This window comes from Cotesia glomerata, linkage group LG2, assembly GCF_020080835.1.
Source record: "Cotesia glomerata isolate CgM1 linkage group LG2, MPM_Cglom_v2.3, whole genome shotgun sequence".
NCBI classification, from domain to species: domain Eukaryota; kingdom Metazoa; phylum Arthropoda; class Insecta; order Hymenoptera; family Braconidae; genus Cotesia; species Cotesia glomerata.
In genome coordinates this window covers 24379830-24399110 of record NC_058159.1, presented here as the reverse complement: position 1 = coordinate 24399110, position 19281 = coordinate 24379830, and the positions used below count along the sequence as shown (strand labels likewise).

The 19281-nt window shown below is 28.5% G+C and overlaps 1 protein-coding gene across 3 annotated transcripts in view; it reads left to right on the top strand.

The window, feature by feature from the left end:
- The window catches only part of LOC123258652, a 304264-nt gene that overhangs the window by 154903 nt on the left and 130080 nt on the right, over positions 1 to 19281 (top strand). For all 3 annotated transcript variants that reach the window (XM_044718793.1, XM_044718794.1, XM_044718795.1), the window contains exon 4: positions 4812 to 4956. In XM_044718793.1, coding sequence (XP_044574728.1) covers positions 4812 to 4956 — 145 coding nt within the window. The remainder of the gene's footprint in view (positions 1 to 4811; positions 4957 to 19281) is intronic.

The following is a 19281-nucleotide window of genomic DNA, read 5'->3' as shown; positions in this document are numbered from 1 at the left end:
TTTGACCGGACCTACCTATATGTATTTTGACGTGCTGAATCCGAATCTGAAGTCAGTTGTGCCCGCACACCCTCAAAATTATGAGTAAAATGTAAAAAACCTCCAAAAAAGGCAAAAAATTGCGAAAAACTGCAGTCATCGTTCTTTTCATTCTACTTATACTTCATTTTGTATAGATTTTAAAATTTTGTGAATATTTCAATTCTAAGACCATATTTCATCCATTGAAATGCAGTTGAGTCATTAACAATTGTGATTAATAGAATTTTTCTCATATTTAAAACTGTAATTTTCTCGATTTTTTTTATTTTTTGAGATTTTTTTTTAATTTTAAAACGTCAATAGGACAAGAAAACTTCAGATTCAAATTTAGTGGAACAAAGTACATAAAAATCATACTCAATCTGAATCCAAAAAATTTTTTTCATCTCGATAATTTCGATTTTTCATGATTTCTTACCTTTTTTTTCGGTTTTTTGCAATTTTTTCAAATTTTGACGGATCAAGGGGCTACTTAACGTTTAGATTTAGATTCAGTGAATTGACGTACATGAAAATCATACTTGATCTGGGTTCACAAAAATTTATTCATCGCCGTGACTGCAGTTTTTCGCAATTTTTTGCTTTTTTGGGTTTTTTTTTCATTTTACTCATAATTTTGAGGGTGTACGGGCAAAACTGACTTCAGATTCGGATTTAGCGCGTCAAAATACATAAAGATAAGTCTGGTTAAAAGTACAAACCACTTTTTTTTTTGTGGGCCAGTGTAATGAATACTACTTTAATATATTTTCTATTTATTTTTTTAATTTAAAAACTAAATTTTATTATGTTTTATAGATTTTATAATCTTGATATTTTAAATAGAATGGTTACTCCTCTTATACACTGGTATTACTCCGTTTTACACCGATTTAACACCGGTATTTTAACACCGGAAAAGTTACGCCGGTGTTATTTTATTTTAACACCGCGCGGTGTTAAAATAAGTCCATTTTTAACACCGCTCTTTTTACAGTGGAGGCAATAATTCTTCGAGTATTTTTATGAAATTTTTAAGTCGGCTACCAAATTGTATAGGTAATAAAAAAATATTTTGTTTTATTTTTACAATCGTTTTTTTGATAAATAATGTAGCTGATATGGATTCGAAACGATTTGAAGCTCTGAATAAGAACGAAGCCGTTGATAAAAAAATGTTATTTGTTATAAAAAAATGAAATGTTTACTAAACATTCGAATAACACAATTTTTACAAATAGCTAGTAATAAAATTTCAAAAAACTTATTCTCCAGCATTTTTTGCATAGTACAATTCATAAATTTCTGTGTCAAATTGATTAAATCTATATATGTACTTGATAATGCTACTTAAAAATTTGTTGCACTGACGAATTTTTAATAATTTGATGTTACTTTAATACAATCAATTATATTAATCAATTATAAGCTTACATACAACACTACTCAAAAAATTACTTGCAAAATGACATGGTTGACAGAATCTCATTTTTGAACTGATCAGTTAGAAGTTGAACGAGCTATGTAAAATATCATATCATGCTTCAGCTGTTGTAAATATAACGTGAAGAGTTTTCAATGCCTGTGACATAAATTGTACATGCGCAATTTGTATGAGCCCTAAAATTCAAAGTTGCATATAAAAATAAATTGACTAGTTTACTAGAAAATTTTAATTTTTTTTTATAAAATGTGTAAGAATTTCAATTAATATATTTTAATTTTCAAAGTATTATAAAAAATAAAATACGAAAATAAAATTTTAAATTAAGTATTTTCTTAAGAAAAGAATTTTTTTTTTAAAGAAACAGACAACGATACACATAATTATTATCTCATCATAAATTCAGCCTTTCATTAATGTTAAAAAAGAATAAGAATAAAAAAATTTCCAAGACTTGACTCACAATTATTTTGGGTTTGAAGCAGGTACCGTAATTTACAAGATAACCCAAGTATAGAGACACTTTTAACCCTCGGGTCTCCGGTTTCATCTCCGCTTTCGACTCAAGGCGACTATTTGCAAAATGGTTAGCCTAAAAATCCTTAATGTCAATTATTAACTAAATAAATTTATATAATTAATTCAGACAACTTAAGTTTTGGGTTTTAATTTAAATACTTCCAAGCTCTTATTAATTCATCACATCAGTTTATCGTTAATTATCTGCAAAGTTTCTTCCTCACTCGTATTAAACTCAATATAAATTATATTAGCTTAAAATAATTCAATCCGATTAAAGTATATTTAATCGCCAATTGAACGCATATCGCGCAATTATACACTCCATTACTGAAACCAAAAACTTTAATTATAATGATAGTTAATAATCACATTAAAAAATAGAAATAATAATTTATTCGATTGTCTCTAATTAATGGCTTTTAAATACGTTATCCCTGTTATCCACACGCACACATGCGTACAAATTGCATCTACTAAGTTCATCATTCAATAAACTCACATGTCGAAACATCTGTTAGCCGAACCATAAAGTACATTAATTGCTAAATAATCACTCGACATATTATACTTTGTTTGTAAATTGTAATAACAACTAATTGTTTTTGAAATTCTAATTGTTATTTAAACATTCAAAAGTTGTTATTTATGATTATTCAAATGTTGAAAATTACCCGATTTTTATAAATATTTATAACAATTTCTAGCATAAACACATAAATATTAAATTAAAGTTGTGAACTTAATGTATTAATTATGTACAAAAAAATTTTTTCTCGTTTTTTATCATGAAAAAGAAATTAATAATTCAATCAAAAATCAACTATGAAGTTAATTTATTTTTTAATTATTTATTAGAAAGTAAATAATTGAAAGAATTATTTATTAAATTACTTGAAAATTTATTAATTAGAAAAAATAATTATTTGATTTAATAAAAACTAACTATCAAATTATTCAAAAACAATAATACTTCAATTATATCTAGACCAACTATAAACACTTAATTTGAAAAAAAAATTATTTAGAAAACTAAATTATCCAATTATTTGAAAAAATAATAATTTGTAAAAGTAAATTTCCAAGTACGGAGTTATTTATGGGAATAAACTCAACTGAATCACAAATTTTTTTTTATTGAATAATTATTAATCTTGAGTTGAATTACAAAAAACAAAGAATCACTTTTAAAAATGATATAATAATCTTTAATCTGCAAACGTCGAATTATTTTATATAAAATATTACTAAGAACAGAGAGATTATTTAAAATGTTTCTACTATTGTTTGACTCATTTTTAGAATTTATATGAATATCAATAGAAGAATTAAACTAAGATAATGGTTAACCTGTATAAAAAATAAGATTGATAAAAAAATATTTCAGCATAATTTTTTATTAAAATGTGTTAAATTGATAAAATATTAAAAATGTTATAAAAAATATTCTTTCTAAATATAAGCCGTCTTCATTTCATATTGTGGTATAATACATCGTTTCAAAAGAAAAATTGAATGAATTGCATTGTTTTCTCACCTTCACACATAACAGAGCTTACAATAAGATTTTCAAATGTAGTGTAACTGAAAGTCTATTTTATACTGTTGAATTTACTGTTCCAAATTGTATTGTTTCCATTGCTATGATATTTGCTCAGTAAAATTTCTAATTTTTAAAAAAAAAGTGAGATGAAACAGACGTAAGCGTTTTTACAAAAAAAGAAAAAAATTCTAAGACAGAAAAGTAGTAAGATTTTATCGACAATAGTAAAACAAAGAAAAATTTTCTTGATCGGGATTTATTATTTTATTATTGGATCACTAATTGTTTAAGCGATTGCTTGAAATCATCAGTAGCAACTTTCCGGGAGAAAATTATTCGAATAATAGATAAAGAAAAAGAAAGCGAATAAGAAGGAACGAAAGGTAATTTCCGGATCTTTTATCTATTCAGAATTTTTCAATAAGCCCCTATAAATTCTCCTCTATAAGATAATTGTATATTTATCGCGTCAATTGAAGTTGAAAAAATTACATTGTGATTTTATCTATCCGTCATTCGTCGTAAGAATAAAAAGAAAAGTAAAGATTGTCATAGTTGACGACAAAAGGATCGAAATGCAGCCAGGGATGAGTGGAAAAAGACAAAAGATCTTTGACTATACGGAGCTTTCTTTGAATTTTTTTTTTTTTTGTTATTTTTTTCGCTGCACTTGAGTTTTTTTTTTTCTTACTTTTTTATTATTATTCTTTTCTCATAGTATATATCATTCTTCTTTATCTGTCGGCAGCTTTGTTCATTTTCTCAGAGCAGAGTAGTCTTTTCGCAGAGGGTTTTTTTCGAGTCCTGTGAACATTCCGAATGATTCTGTGTGTAATACTTGTCGATCTATTCACTTGCACTTGGTTATATCCTTATGTGAATTTCTATCCTTACTTCTTCGGTTATTTTTTTTTTATCTTTTTTACGTCTAGCGTTTCATTCACTAGAGGGTAAAATAAACCCACCCTCGTACTCCAGTTCATCGCATTCCCGTTTTCATCATTGCTCGGATTTGCCTGCACACAATTTTTTCTTTTCGTTGCTTTTTTTAACTTGCTTTTTTTTATTTATCTTCCGTTCTATGGCTTTCGAGCACTCATCACACTTTTTTATTTAATTGCATGACACAAAAAATTTAAATGCCCATTAAAAAATAATAATACCTCTAGAACATTTTTAAAAATAAATAATTCTGCTATTTATCAATTTAAATGAGTCAATTTTCGAAATTTCTTACAATTATATCAACAACAATAAAAACGAAAAAATGTTATTTGATTACAGATAAAGACCCATATCCAATAGATGCACTTCTAACATGCAACCATGCTCTAATGGTTTGCCAGCGCACCAAGTCGTGTATCAAGCTTTTTGACGACTTTAAAGCTAGCTGTAAGATACGAGAGAATAAATGCAAAATGGAGAGTCGGTAAGTCACAATGTACGGCATTATTTATTATACTGCAAACAATTTTTTAGTATTTAAAGAGATTTCTTAACAAAAATTATTTAGAAAATATTTCTTAATATTTTATAAATCATTTTTTGATACTTCATAGATTATTTATTTAATAGCAAATAATTATATATTTTAGCCACATTTTCATTTTTTTATTATCATAACTCACCGTTTAATAAAAAAAATTAAAAAAAAATTCTTTCTAATAGAATAAACCTTTATTAGCATGAAAAATATTGATTTTATTACAAAGAAGGTAACTTATTTTATGATAATAAATATTTTTAATTAATAAAAATATTATTTATCTCTAAAAAAATAACTTAATATAATTAAAAAAGAATCAATTTATTACTCTCTAATAAATTCTTCTAATAGTGTAACAATTATTTGTCTGTCATTGAATTATAATTCCTGTTTCTTTTCTATTTATTTATTTATTTAATTTTAATTCACTTTCGAAATAAAAATTCAATTTATCCGATTATGTTTTATGTGTATCAAATATAACAGTCAACTTTTTCCAATTTTACTAAAGCTTTTTTTTTCGACTATCAAAAAAGTAGAAAATGCGATATTTTAAAGTTGATATTCTGTGGGGAGAAAATAGTTTAAAAGTTTTGTGAACAAGTGAATCCTCGATGTATATATATCATATATTTATATATTTATATTTATATTTAATATATACATTTATATTATAAACAGTAAATCCGTATTAGATGACGAAAAAATAAAAAGTAAGAGTGATACGTGTTAGCAAGTAAATATCCATTAAATATGCAGAGGACGGCTCGTTCGTTGTTTCTATTCTGATATGTATATGGTACATATATAATATGAAACTCAATTCAAGTACTTCCGAAAGTCTTACTGCAGCTTAAGAAAATGCAACAAAAGTGGAGGGTCTAAGATAGAATAGTTGGAGAAAGAAAGTTGTTAGAAGAAGGTGAAAAATAACAAGGACGAAAAGAGAATTGCTCGATTTTCTTTCACAAGTGCTGCATTATGTACACTGTGTAAACGTATGTTTGAAAAATACATAAAACGCACATAAATCGTCACATAACATCTAAATTTGAAAATTTCAAAGTTATACCTAAACTGAAAAAAAAAATTAACTTGATTCAAGATAAAAATTTTTGAACCAAGAATATAATTTTGAAGAGGGTAATTGTCTTGAATCAAGACGAAAAATTCTTCTATCAAGTAAAATTTCTTTAAATCAAGAAAAATTTCCTTAAATGAAGAATTTTTCTACTCAAATCAAGAATATTAAGTTCTTCAAAATTATATACTTGATTCAAGAACATTTTTTTTTTCTGTGTATAGAATTTTTTTGGTAAATTTTTCGTTCAAATTATATAAAAGTGACGACAATGAAGAATAAATATTTAAATTATAGCTAAATTTAAGGTCTAGATTCTGCCAAATTGCACTAAATATTTAGTATATTTTTATTTAATATTATTTACGGCGATGTGAAAATCGCGTGAGAGGACACGGATGGTTTACGTTAAAACAACCGTGGGAATAACTCGACTGAGACTAAACATGCAAATTTAGTTGTTCAAATTTTACGGCTTTATTTTTGTCTACACTTTCCGCTAAATGGAATTGAGTTGTTGTTTACATTCCCGTGGTGCTTGTTTCAGTTTTATTTGAAGGGTCTATTTATTTTTGAAATTATTTTCGTAAACAATATCTTAGTTATTTGAACTTAACAACTTGCAGCCACTATGTGACTACCGTGAATCACGAATAACATTGGCTTAATGATTTTTTTTATTTGTTAATGTACAGATAGTTTGGATCAATTACCAATAATTTTATGGAAAATGTAATGAGACAAACTTGTGGAACTATATAACCATTTAAAACTCCTCCAACAACTTGACATGAAAAATTAACAATCACCAAAAGATATAAAATAATAAAAAGGCACAATTCCAAACTAAGACCTTTCTAATCATAACTAATTCAATTGTACAAACCTTTTTTGTAATAAAAGTATGACCATCATAAAATTTTCCTTTCTTTTTATTGTAAGGATTATAATTTAACCTACAAAAATTAGAAATTTGACTCATAAAAAATAGAAATTCAAATCTATTAAGAATTACTCTAACAACTTATTACAACAAAATAACCATCGCTGAAAATTATGTGAAACCTTAAAAAAAAAAGTAAATTTTATGACAGTTTTTAATGAAATTAAAAAAAAATCAGTTTTGACAGAAAAAGTTACTATGCTTACAAAAATTAAGCTCGATTATTTTGTTTTTGAAGTGTTCGTTTAGATGAGGTAAAGAAAAGTCAATTTAAGAAAATTGCGAAGATTTCAACTCAGAACAAACTTTAATTATTTTTACCCTCAAACTTTTCCACATTATATTCAATATTTATGATTCTCGAAAAAGTTGAAAAAAAAATTAGAAAAACGGTAGACCCTGAAGGCCATCCGTGCAACTTCCCGCTAATTTCATACCTAGGTGCTTAAAATTGCACTAATGATGTTTTTGAGCTCTCCGAGCTCAAAAATACAATTTATGTGTTGTTTTGAGCTCTCTGAAGTTAAAGGGATAGCTTTTCTATGCTTTTGGGCTCTTCGAGCTCAAATGTCTGATAGAAGTTTGATAAAACACAATTTTTTAAATTTTCAAACTGCAATAACTTTTGAATAAATGAATCGATTTTCATGCGGTTGGCAGCATTCAACGTAATTTTTTAAGTCCCATGAAGAATCTGTAAGTTTAGTTTGATCGAACCAGGAATTTCGGAGTAATTCTGAAAAAACACTTTTTTCGGTTTTCTTTCGTCAACGATAACTCACGAACGGATAAACCGATTTTGACCGGACCGGCGGCGATCGACGTGATTTTTTTATGTTAAGAGCTGTTAAGTTTTTGGAATCGATCGGTATAGCTGTTTGAAAGTTATTTCAAAAAATTTCGGAGTTATGTTGAAAAAATCTTTGTTTCCAAATATTTCGTCGTGGATATCTCTCGAACCAATCAACCGATTTTGACTGGATTAGCGGTGATCGACGTGGTTTTTCAAGCTCAAGGGCGGATTAGTTTTTGGAGTTGATCGATAAAGCCGTTTAAAAGTTATTCCAAAGAAACCACTTTCAAAAAAAAATTTTTTTCGATTTTTTTTTAGATTTCTCAAAATTTCTCAAAATCTATCGGTCCGAATCGATTCAAATTCATAGGAAATCTAAGTTTGAGGGAACTCTTTAGAACGCCGCTTGGTAGATTCCGATCGGTTCAATCGTTCAAAAGTTATAAGCGATTCACATACTTACACACACACACACACACATACATACAGGCATAGTGACAAACTCGCGGGTATAGTCAGGGAAGCTTCCTGTGACCTTCAAACGTCGCGATCTGATGAAAACTCGATTTTTGCAAAACGTGGTGAAAATAATAACTTTCCGATTTTTGAAAATCTTCGATTTTCTTAGCGGGAAGTTAAAAAATTATGAAATAATTGACACCACAACAAAATTTATGAAAATTAGATTGGGGATTTCAAAAAAAAAAATTGTCGGTCATAATTAATCGCTCAAAATTAGCACATATTATTATCTATTTATTCGTTATGATCTAGAGATAGTTCAACCTGTTAGAGTTGAACTCCCAACGTTTAAGTTCAATCTACAGAAATATATTCATAAAGCAGCTCAAAATAAAAAAATAGAAGCGAATTTTACAGTCGAAATGAAGCACTCCTATTATTGAGCCATTACTCGTATATTATAGATCAAAGAGCGTTCTTGGATATGAGTTAATACCTAAGAGGAAACATTATTTAATTATCTAAATGATAGACAAAGGCAGATTAAAAATTATTCATTCTATAATTTAGAATTAAAGTGTCCATCAAATAGCTTAAACATTTCAAGTTGAAATTTTTTTTAACTTATTCATAGGTAGTATTAATCTAAAGCCCCTTCGGCTGGTGCATGATAATTTAAAGTCCTAGGGAAAAAAATTAAATAATCGCAGAGCTTTTATTTTTTATTCCTGAGTAAATTTACTCTACGTGATATGGAATAAAAAGAACACCTTGTTAACAGCCGTAAACATAATTTACATAAATGTTATACTCTGTTTCACTTGAGGAATATTCCTGCAAACGACTTAATTTATACTTTATTTAATTTGCATTTAAAAGACTAAAACTCAGAATAAAAAGCCATTTTCTTCATTAAAAACTCGTCTTCAAAATTCTATTATACTTTTGTTATTTTATTACTAATTAAACTACGATATTTCCTAAATCTTAACACATTTAACTCCGCGTTTTTTTTTTTTTCGACAAATTTCTATAGGGCATTATAAGTTCTCAAGGGCATTAAATGATTGAGAAAATTAAGTAATTGAATAAATAATACATACGCTGGTAAAATTTGAAATTGATTGACTACATTCGATTGAAAGGATTGTAAGTAATAATGACACGTTGCTCAGCCTATGTTACGGCTAAATGTAATCAATACAGAAAATTTTTAATTAATTAAAATTAAATTAATATTAGTAAGTGCAAGAATCACAGTGAGTTCAGTAGATGAACATTCCTTCTGACATTTTTTAACAATAATGAAGTTGGCTTCTGGAAAAAAATTTACAAAGAAAAAAATGTAAATATAAAATTAGAAAATTTATTAATTTCACATTGAAATATGTATAAAAATGCACTCTATAAAATTATATACAGCCAAAATTCTTATATAATCTATACTAATATTATAAAGAGGTAAGATTTGATTGTTTGTTTGTTTGTTTGTTTGCATTGAATAGGCTTCAAAACTACTGAACGGATTTGAAAAATTCTTTCACTGTTGGGAAGCTACACTATCCCCGGGGATACAAGCTATATTATGTTTTCAAATTTTTGTTAAATACCCGTGCGAAGCAGTGACGCGCTGCTAGTATTATATAATTATTCTATATACAATTTTTTCCGGAATTGCCACTTTTATAAAGATCCATTCCAGTAAGTTTAACAGTTTTGTTTTTTTGGAATGAGATATAATCCATGAAAAAGGCAGAACGAGAAGGAAAATCAAAATAATTCAAATATCTTGTCAGTGCACTGACTATGAACTACTTTAAACAAATTAATATGCATAATTAAAACACATGTGTTTTCGAACTTTTTGAGTTTCAGAAGATTCTTATTTCAATGTATATTTAAATAACAATCAAAATTGTCATTTGTAATTTTTAAGAATGATAGTTAAACTAAGATAGATATAATTCAATGTTAAAAATTTGCGACAAGGTATAATCGACAGTAGAGTATACTTAGTGCGTTGTGAAGCGTGCAAAATTATAGAACATTATTCACTTCACTTTCCTGATAATGTTCCGAACTCACGCATACTTTTCCACTTTAAATATAAACTCGAAGTCAAACTCGACAACTTAATCGGCATTTAAATTCGAAATTTCTCTTCCAACAATTGAAGAAAAGTTTGATTTCACTGTTCAAGTACGACAGTGATAGGCATCACTATTTTTTCAATGATTCCTGAGAGCGAAAAAGACGTACATAATCGAGCATTTTTAAAAATTTTGATTTTATAAATAATTTTTAAATAATTTAAGTAGCTTCAAAATTTATTGTCCCAAGTTTTAATAAACTATTTTGATCATACCATTTATTGTCAAAATTAGTCCATTCGTTATGAAAAATTTAACACCAAAGCATGATTATTAATATTAGTATAGTTTATTTTGTGAACTTTCAATTTTCGTAGCAACAAGTTAAAAATTTAATAGTATTCCAAACCAATCCTAAATGTCGCCACTCATCGACTCATCACCTCGAGCAATTTAATTGATATAATTAATTTCATAACAACATTTGTTAATGCCTTTTCTCCACAACCACTAACAAACATCCACTAATCAATAACCATCAATATAAATCAAAGGATCGAATTGCCGCGTATTATTTACCTGAAATGAAATTGTTTTGTGAATTTGGCTTCCATTGAAAGCAGAGGACATTGTTATCTCTCTATTTCCGTAATTCATCAATTCCCATCGCATGTTGTCACATGAAAATCTCTCACACTCGTCACCAACCGCTCCATCTATCTAAACTATTTTTCATTTTCTCGTTCCAACCCGATGAATAATACCCGGTTTATCCATCTTTCACCCGGTCCCTCTATCTCCGATTAAGTCCTCTCTGGTCCCGGTGAGCTAATTTCTGGTGTACTGTGTAGTGTGTACTGTGTACTGAATGGAGCTTAAACCTATGGGGTGCTACCAATTGTCACATCCGTATTCACACCAGTGGAAAGGGAACTAAATCCAGGAGAAAACAATTGGACGAACGCGAAAACTGCATCAGAACCGTGCGAAATTTCCACGTTAATTGTTTTCTCGTTCTGCGACATTCCCGTTGTCCTTGTTACTGCTATCATTATTATTATCATTGTTATTATCAGTATCATTGTTTGCAGTAGAAGGATGCGTTCATCATCCTTACTCACATAAGCTCATACATTCAACATTCATTATTTAATATGTCTATATTTATATGTGTTGTCTTGGTGTCACTTGACACATCACCATTAGCTACTCGTCATCCTCTTCAATATAATAGACTGTCTAGTTTATTCCGCATCCACCGCTGTCGTATACGTGTCGAGTCTGCTCCACTCATTCTATTACTCTTTCATGATAGACAACATCCATACAACACATTTCCTGAATCCATTCATACGTATAGCTATATTATGCGCACATGTGGGTTCTTCCGCAACACAATATACTGGTGATTAGCCTGCCGTATATATTTGTTTCATATATATGCTTCAAAATATCAAAAGCAGAATTGCCGGGTCAGCGATTTTGCACAAATCTCAATGAAATATTTTGTGACCTAGATTTATTAAATATACGTATACATTTATGTTTTTCTTTTTTTTTTTTTTTTTTTTTTTTTTTATTCACTTTTCAGTGTCGCGATAGTAGATGATATAAAAGAACTTTTGGTTTAAATTTTTCATCCGGCAGATCTTTTATTCATAAGCTGTCGTGGCATATAATCGAATAAGTTTCTTACCAATAAAACTCCTTTCTCGGTGCTAAATAATTAACTTTCTTTTTACTAAATATTCATGTCATTTATCGCTACTGATTCGCTATTTAAAAAGTTATTACTGGCTTTGTTGGTATTTATTTAGAGTGTTTAGTTTGTGAGAGCTGGACTACTGAAGAAGGCTTTTTTTTTTCCGTAGCAGAAAATTTATAATTTTTTTTCAGTAATGGTGACGGAAAGTTTTTAGTTTTAATTATGAAAGAGATGGGGGATTTAGTTTGTTAATTTTAGAGTAAGAAGAGAAGTAAAAACTTTTTTGACACGGTTATAAAGATATTTTAAATACAATCAACACATTTTAAGAAAGAAAAGCTTCTAGTTTTTTTTTTCGAATTTTTATTGCAACATTGGGGTGATTGGGAATATAAATCACTTTTGGGAGTTTTTTGAGAAGTTGATATTGAACGATGTTATCACGACGAGGTCACGAAGTTTGTGTGGACTAAATTTGTAACTAAAAGAGTTGTTATACATGTATACATGCATGTATCTAGATGTATCTATATGTGATGAATGTATAGATTTTTCTTTATTATTTGAATAGAAAGTAGTGGTCCTACCTTAGGTCATCTTTGCAAAAGAAGTCTAAAGTGCTTGGCCTAATTTAAGATGAATGAAGCTGTCTGAAAGCGGATACTTTTTTGCTTTTTAAGTTCCGTGATTATGTTTGGCATCCAACTGAAATCTCGAAAGAAATCGGACTGAAATATTTTATTATATAAGTTACAAATGTTGAGACTGGTTAAGCAAACATAATTGGTATTTTTTAAAACAGGATCTAATTTGTTTAGTAACGTTAGAAGTACGATCAATGTCAAATGTATTAAATATTTGGTGTAAAGTGACGTTTTTTTTTACGTAAGATCGTCTCGGTATTTTTTTTTACTTTTTCATGAAGTGTAACTAAATTGATAAACATCTTAAAATCTTCTGTTGGTAAACTTATATTTATTTTTTAACTTTCTGCTATCAAAATCGATGATTTTTTTCTTTACAGTCCCTCAATTCCGTCTGGTAGTATAGAAAAAGTAGAGAATAAAAAAGAAAGTAATTTTTGTGACCTAGGTAGGAAAAAAATAGGCAGTGAAGTTGAGTTTCTAGAAATCAGTACTTTTGCGGACGCCACTCAACGCTTGGAAATAGAACTTACTGAACGAATATGACGAAAAATAATTTTTTGTCATACTCGCTTCAAAAGTTCAACTTTTGAGCGTTGTGTGGCGTCCGAAAAGATACTCATTTCTAGAGACTCTACCATACCGTCTTTTTTCCGCGGCCTAGGCCGCAAAGTTTACTTCCCCCTTTTTTTCCCCTTTTTCCGTACTGTTCTTGTGCAATCGGATGAAATTTAGAACGAAATAAATCAAATTCTAGTGTACCGACCGATGATTTTGAGTACATTTAGACTTAGTTACTATTGAGTGGCGCTAATTATTTCCTTGCTGACAGTTTATTACGAAGCGGACCTAATGTTAATAAAATAACAACCACGCCATAAATAAATATTAATAAAAAGATAATTAATATAAAATTAAGTTTTTTAACCCTTGTGAAAGTTCATAAAATTTGAATATGTCATTATTTGCCTCCTATCTCTCAAAAGTTAAACTTATGGAGAGATAATAACAAAAAAAATATTGTATGTCATTTGGCCACTAAGTGGTGATTTTGACAACGACGATTTTACGATATTCGCTCTAAAGTTTGTGACGCGATTGTATGAAAACGAGCGTAAAATTCCATCCTCGGCTTCGCCTCGGACGTTAAAATTACGCCCGTTTTCGTACATTCCCGCCACAAACCTTAAGCTCATATCGCAACATCGTCGTTGTCAGAAAATCGCCACCTTGTGGCCATATGACATAAATTACTATTTGAATAATAAGTATGACAGCTTGTATGGAATAGTAGGTTATTTTTTAGATAAATAAAACACAATGACAATTCAATAGCTAGTACATTTATTTATAATTTAATAAATATTTATTTCGAGTTAAATTTTGTGATGCTTATAAATTTTCTTTGACTCACTGATCTAAATATAAAACAACAAATACCGAAACGAAAAAAAAAAATTAAATACCGTGTGTTATTAATTCAACAAACAGAACGTGAGGATTCACAATTGTTGATGCGAAAAATTGAAACACTGTGGATCTGAGGCAGTAAATAAAATTGGCTGATTTTTACGACGTTTGCACGACGTCAAACGTTAAATTTATCTTCTTGAATGATCGACGCTTGGGCATCAGTGAGCTACGGTAAATGAACGGTAACTCAAAGTAAAGGAAAAAAGACGAGTTCATGGAGCATTAAAGCAATGATAATAATAATAATGATAAAAAAGAAAGAATATAATGAGCGAACGAGATATGGATGAATAAGAGAGTATATAGAGCATGATGGTATATATAAATGTGGATATGATGCCGAAATAGAAGTGGAGTTGCAAAAAGAGTTAGAGAAGGAACTGGAATAAAAAGTTGCGGTAGCAGCCAGAGGGTCCACGCCGGAAAAGCCCAAAGACTTGACGGGATTTCCTGGTAAGCCAAGCTCACTACCGTTTTCCGATTCCACCCAGAGCTACGGATATCCGGTTTCTCCTAGTCCCGCATTTAGCCGGTTTACTACATAATTTTGGTGTGTGCATATGTGGATGTTAATATGCACACATTGACGCACATTCATAAGGTTCAAATGTTATTAGTAACTAGCAATCCCTGTTCCGTTTGTTGGGCATTGGTCATAAACAATTTGGATACTGAAATCATTTTTTATTTTAAAATAATTTTCAACTTGCAACGTAGAATAAATACTTCAACATCGCAGATAATACCTAATAATAATAAAAACAAATGTCTTTGTATTTAAATTTAAGCTGGAAAGCATTTTTATGGAATTATTTTTCCAAATTTTCTTTACATAAAAACATGACTTGGCTTATTACAAGCATTAAAAAAAAAAAAAAAAAAAAAAAAACAATCGATCAGCCGTTCTCAATTTATACTCTTATCAACAAACAGCAGTTCGTTTTTATTTATGTAGATAGATAGATATATGTTTTATTAAATACACATATAACCGAGTCTCATCAGTTCAAATTTTAAAATTTTCGTATCTTATTTTGTTCAGTTGTGCACTAAGCGGACAAAGCAAACGTTAATCCTTTTCGTCCATCGTCCTTAATGGTAAAAATTTTCGGCCTGTACTTAACAGGAAAAAAGTGAATTTATTATTGAACATATTCATCCAAACCACTTCTGAGAATTATGCTTAAAGTTTGAAAAAGTTAAAAGTGGATGCCTCAAAAATTCATGTTGATTCTTTATGAAACTTTTCTATTAATATCCTTTTAAAAATTTTTTAATGTAGTAAGCTCCAATATGTGGCTACATATGAGAATGAAAAAGTAATTTTTTTAATTTTTAATTTTTCCTGGAAACGTGTACCTCACTTAACAAATTATATCGAACAATATATTGAAGCTTCAAATTCTTTTTTTTTTTTTTAAAGTAAGTTAATATTTTGAATTTTTTCAAAATTTTTTAACATAAACTATTATCTTATTATTAATTTGAGAGCTTGGTGCGGTGGTAAGTCTTTGATAACTACTATGTATTTTTTGAGTTTAAAAAATTGAAAAAAAATTCTTTTCTCTAGTTTAATAAGGAAGTAATTTAAATGCGAACGGATGCTCTGAATGCAAAATAATGAATTTATAAATTTACTAAATTTGAAACTTTATTAATTTTGATGGAGAATGGCAATAATAATTTAGTAGATGTCATTGAGAGATCAGAATTATGATAATTATTTAACTTTATCGAGTTCGTGTCGATTAAATCAGGTTACATTGAATATTTAAGCTTCAGAAGAATTGTTAATTTACTTAAGAAATATAATCCTGACTTTTGTATCAATAACGTATCACAATATAAAAAAAAAAGATAGAAACAATGAAGTTTAAATGATTATTAATTTTTAATTTCTTCTACGACTGTCAGAAATAAATAAATTATGATTTTGCAATCTCGAAGTATATTCAATTTCGATTCTCAGAGGCATTATCTGGAATTTTTCTATTTTCAAATTTACGGTCAATAAAGTGATTAGGAAAACATAGAAAACAAACTTTGGCAAAATATTTTTGTAGGCTAAAACGGGTAAACCCTACTTAGACCATTATATGTATTTTTATCGAAAAGAATCATTGGAAATTTGAGTCTTCAATACTTATAAGTTTTAACGATCTCGTACTCTTTTAAATGTTTTTTTTTTTTTTTTACAAAGTTTTAGCAAGATCTAAAAAAACGTGAGTAAGTATATAAACTATAGTAACGATGGACTTTTCAAGATATATCTGGCAGTATGGCTGGCAGTAGGAGCCATCATGTCCATTATGAGATAAGCCTCGCAGCTGAAAGATTATGTCTCGTGCTATCGTCGAGTAGAGAAAAAGACATTGGATAAAAGGACTGTAAGAAAGTAGTGTAGTATGAAGAAAAAGTAATAGAAAGAGTAAAAAAGATGAAATTCTGTGTGTATAGATATGATGTACCGAGTGAAAAGGAAATAGTACAAAAGGATGACAAACTCGACATCTATTTCGAAATATTGAGAAAAATTTCTTCTACTAAAAAAGAGGCCAGGTATTCAAGTATTCCAGAATGAAACTGTACTAGATACTATAGATTTCTCTAGATATCATGTTAACTCTTTTGTGTGCATAAATTTATAAAAAGTCAATTTAATATTGACTCAAATAAAATACATATGAGACAACTCTTTATATATTTTTGATATCTAAAGGATTATAAAAAATACCTGTATTTTTTTTATTGTATTTCCATACAGAGGATTATTTTTATTTCAAATTCTAGTTTTCAGCTTGCTTTGTAAATGTGCTTTTATTTTTTAATGGTAAACATAGAATTTTAATAATTGTAATGATACAAGATAAATATAGTTAGTTACTCGTGGAAAAGTTCTCTGTGAAAAAATTTTCTGATACGGTCATATATGGTCGATTTTAATATCTAGTTATTTAAGATAGTTAAAAAAATTATTTTTATTTTAAAACTTAACTCCTGAAAATTAACTCTCCTATAACGAGACGATTAAGCGATCGTGCGACCTCCGTCGCAAATGTTTTAACACTAATTTTTATTGAAAAATTACGTAAATATAGACATGTGTGACCATATTAAGTCTGATATGGTCTTACGTGGTCAATTTTTGATGTCAGAGAATTTATGAGCATATTACGACCAATAAGAAAATAGTTATTTTCAATACGTATGCGCGAAGATAGGTATTTTGGTAAGCTTGAAGTGACGTCATGAGGCTGAGGTTATGGGCGCATTCTCAACAAAAACGAGTACGTAATATCCGGGCTCGCTTCACTCGACCGTATACCAACGTGCTCGGTTTTTTTGAGAATGTATCCATAACCTCAGACGAGTGTCATCACTTCAAGTTTATTACCAAAATACCAACCTTTGCAGATTTGTATCGAACAAAATTTTTTTGTAATACCAACGGCGAAATTCGGATTTGAGAGGATGCAAATAAAATTTTATTCATTTATAAATAAATTTACTAACTTTATTAATGTCTGAAATTCAATTATTTTTCATTAAAGTTGAATGTTATGTTAGTACAGTTATTAAAGTTTAAAGTAATATTTTTTAGCGGATATGAAAATCTTGTCAATAAAAATAAAACTGTCACTCGTAAATAAATGACGAACTCAAATATAAGTGAAAATTGTTTACAAGAACCGACGTCGCCAAATTTTTTTTTTTCGATTTATACTTTCCCTGGCGGACGATTGTAGAAGTAAACGAAACTAAATAACCTATAGTACTTTTTAGCATCCATGCGGGAATGTAGAAACAGACAGATAGAGAGAGTGGAGACAATTCCACATTTTTACAAATACAAATATAAATAATGCTGTGAAGCGGGAAAGAATAGGAGTTACGGTAATTATTACGAGAAGCGTTCCACATTCACGTAACAGGATATTGGTAGGAAAGGATTGAGAAAGGAATGTGGAGAGGATCATCTTAATGTGAGTTTATAGAATATGCGAGAAAAAATTATTGGATAGCTCGGACTGGGATTCGAACCCAGAACCTTCCGAAGACATGTCGGTTACTCTACCATTTGAGCTATCCGGTCTATACTAAATTTCCTTTCGCTTATTCTATATACATTTGGAACCACATGCGAGATTTACAAAATATTTCTAAACTTAGTTGGCAATTAAAAAGATTAAAAATACAAAATTTACTAAAAGTAAAAACCCAGAGTAATATAACCCAGGTATCAAATTTATGACCATAAGCAGATTAAAAACTATTTAGGAAAATATCCCAAAAACTACCATTAAAAATTTATTTTCTATTCTAAATCTAGAAAATAACTAAAATATAAAAAAAGCAAAAAATTATCTAGACTGCTATTGCAATACATAGACTGGGAAATTTACACTCATAAATAAAGTTGAACAAATGAATGAACCTTTTTCTAGATAACATAAAATACTTAATAATACGGGTTTGAATTTAAAATAAAATATATTATTTATATTATTTACTAATTTAAATAATAATTTTTGACTATACAATAAAAAATATAAAATTATTTAATTAATTTAAATTTTTCTAATAAAACTAATCGTACGACGGAACAATCTCGTCAATTAATGATATTTTTAAAGATATAAGCTCATCTCGATGTTACACTCATCAAGACCTTTCATTTGAGTACCCACATCAATTTTTCATATATTTTATATATTTATATATATTATATATATGTATATATGAAAAATATATCAAAAATGCATGTGGGTACTCAAATGAAAGCTCTTGAAGAGTGTAACATTGGAATGAACTTATATCGTTAAAAACATCATTAGTTAACAAAATACATTATCATTCGTTGATTATTATCATTTTCATAAATATAAGTCCAGTATGATTTTATACTCATCGAGACCTTTCATTTGAGTACCCACATGCATTTTTTCATATATCTTATATATATGATATTTATAAAATATATGAAAAGTGCATGTGGGTAGTCAAGATCAACAACAATTTATAAATAAAAAATCTATTAAATAAACATTTTCTCGTGGACTGAATTGTGAATCTAAAC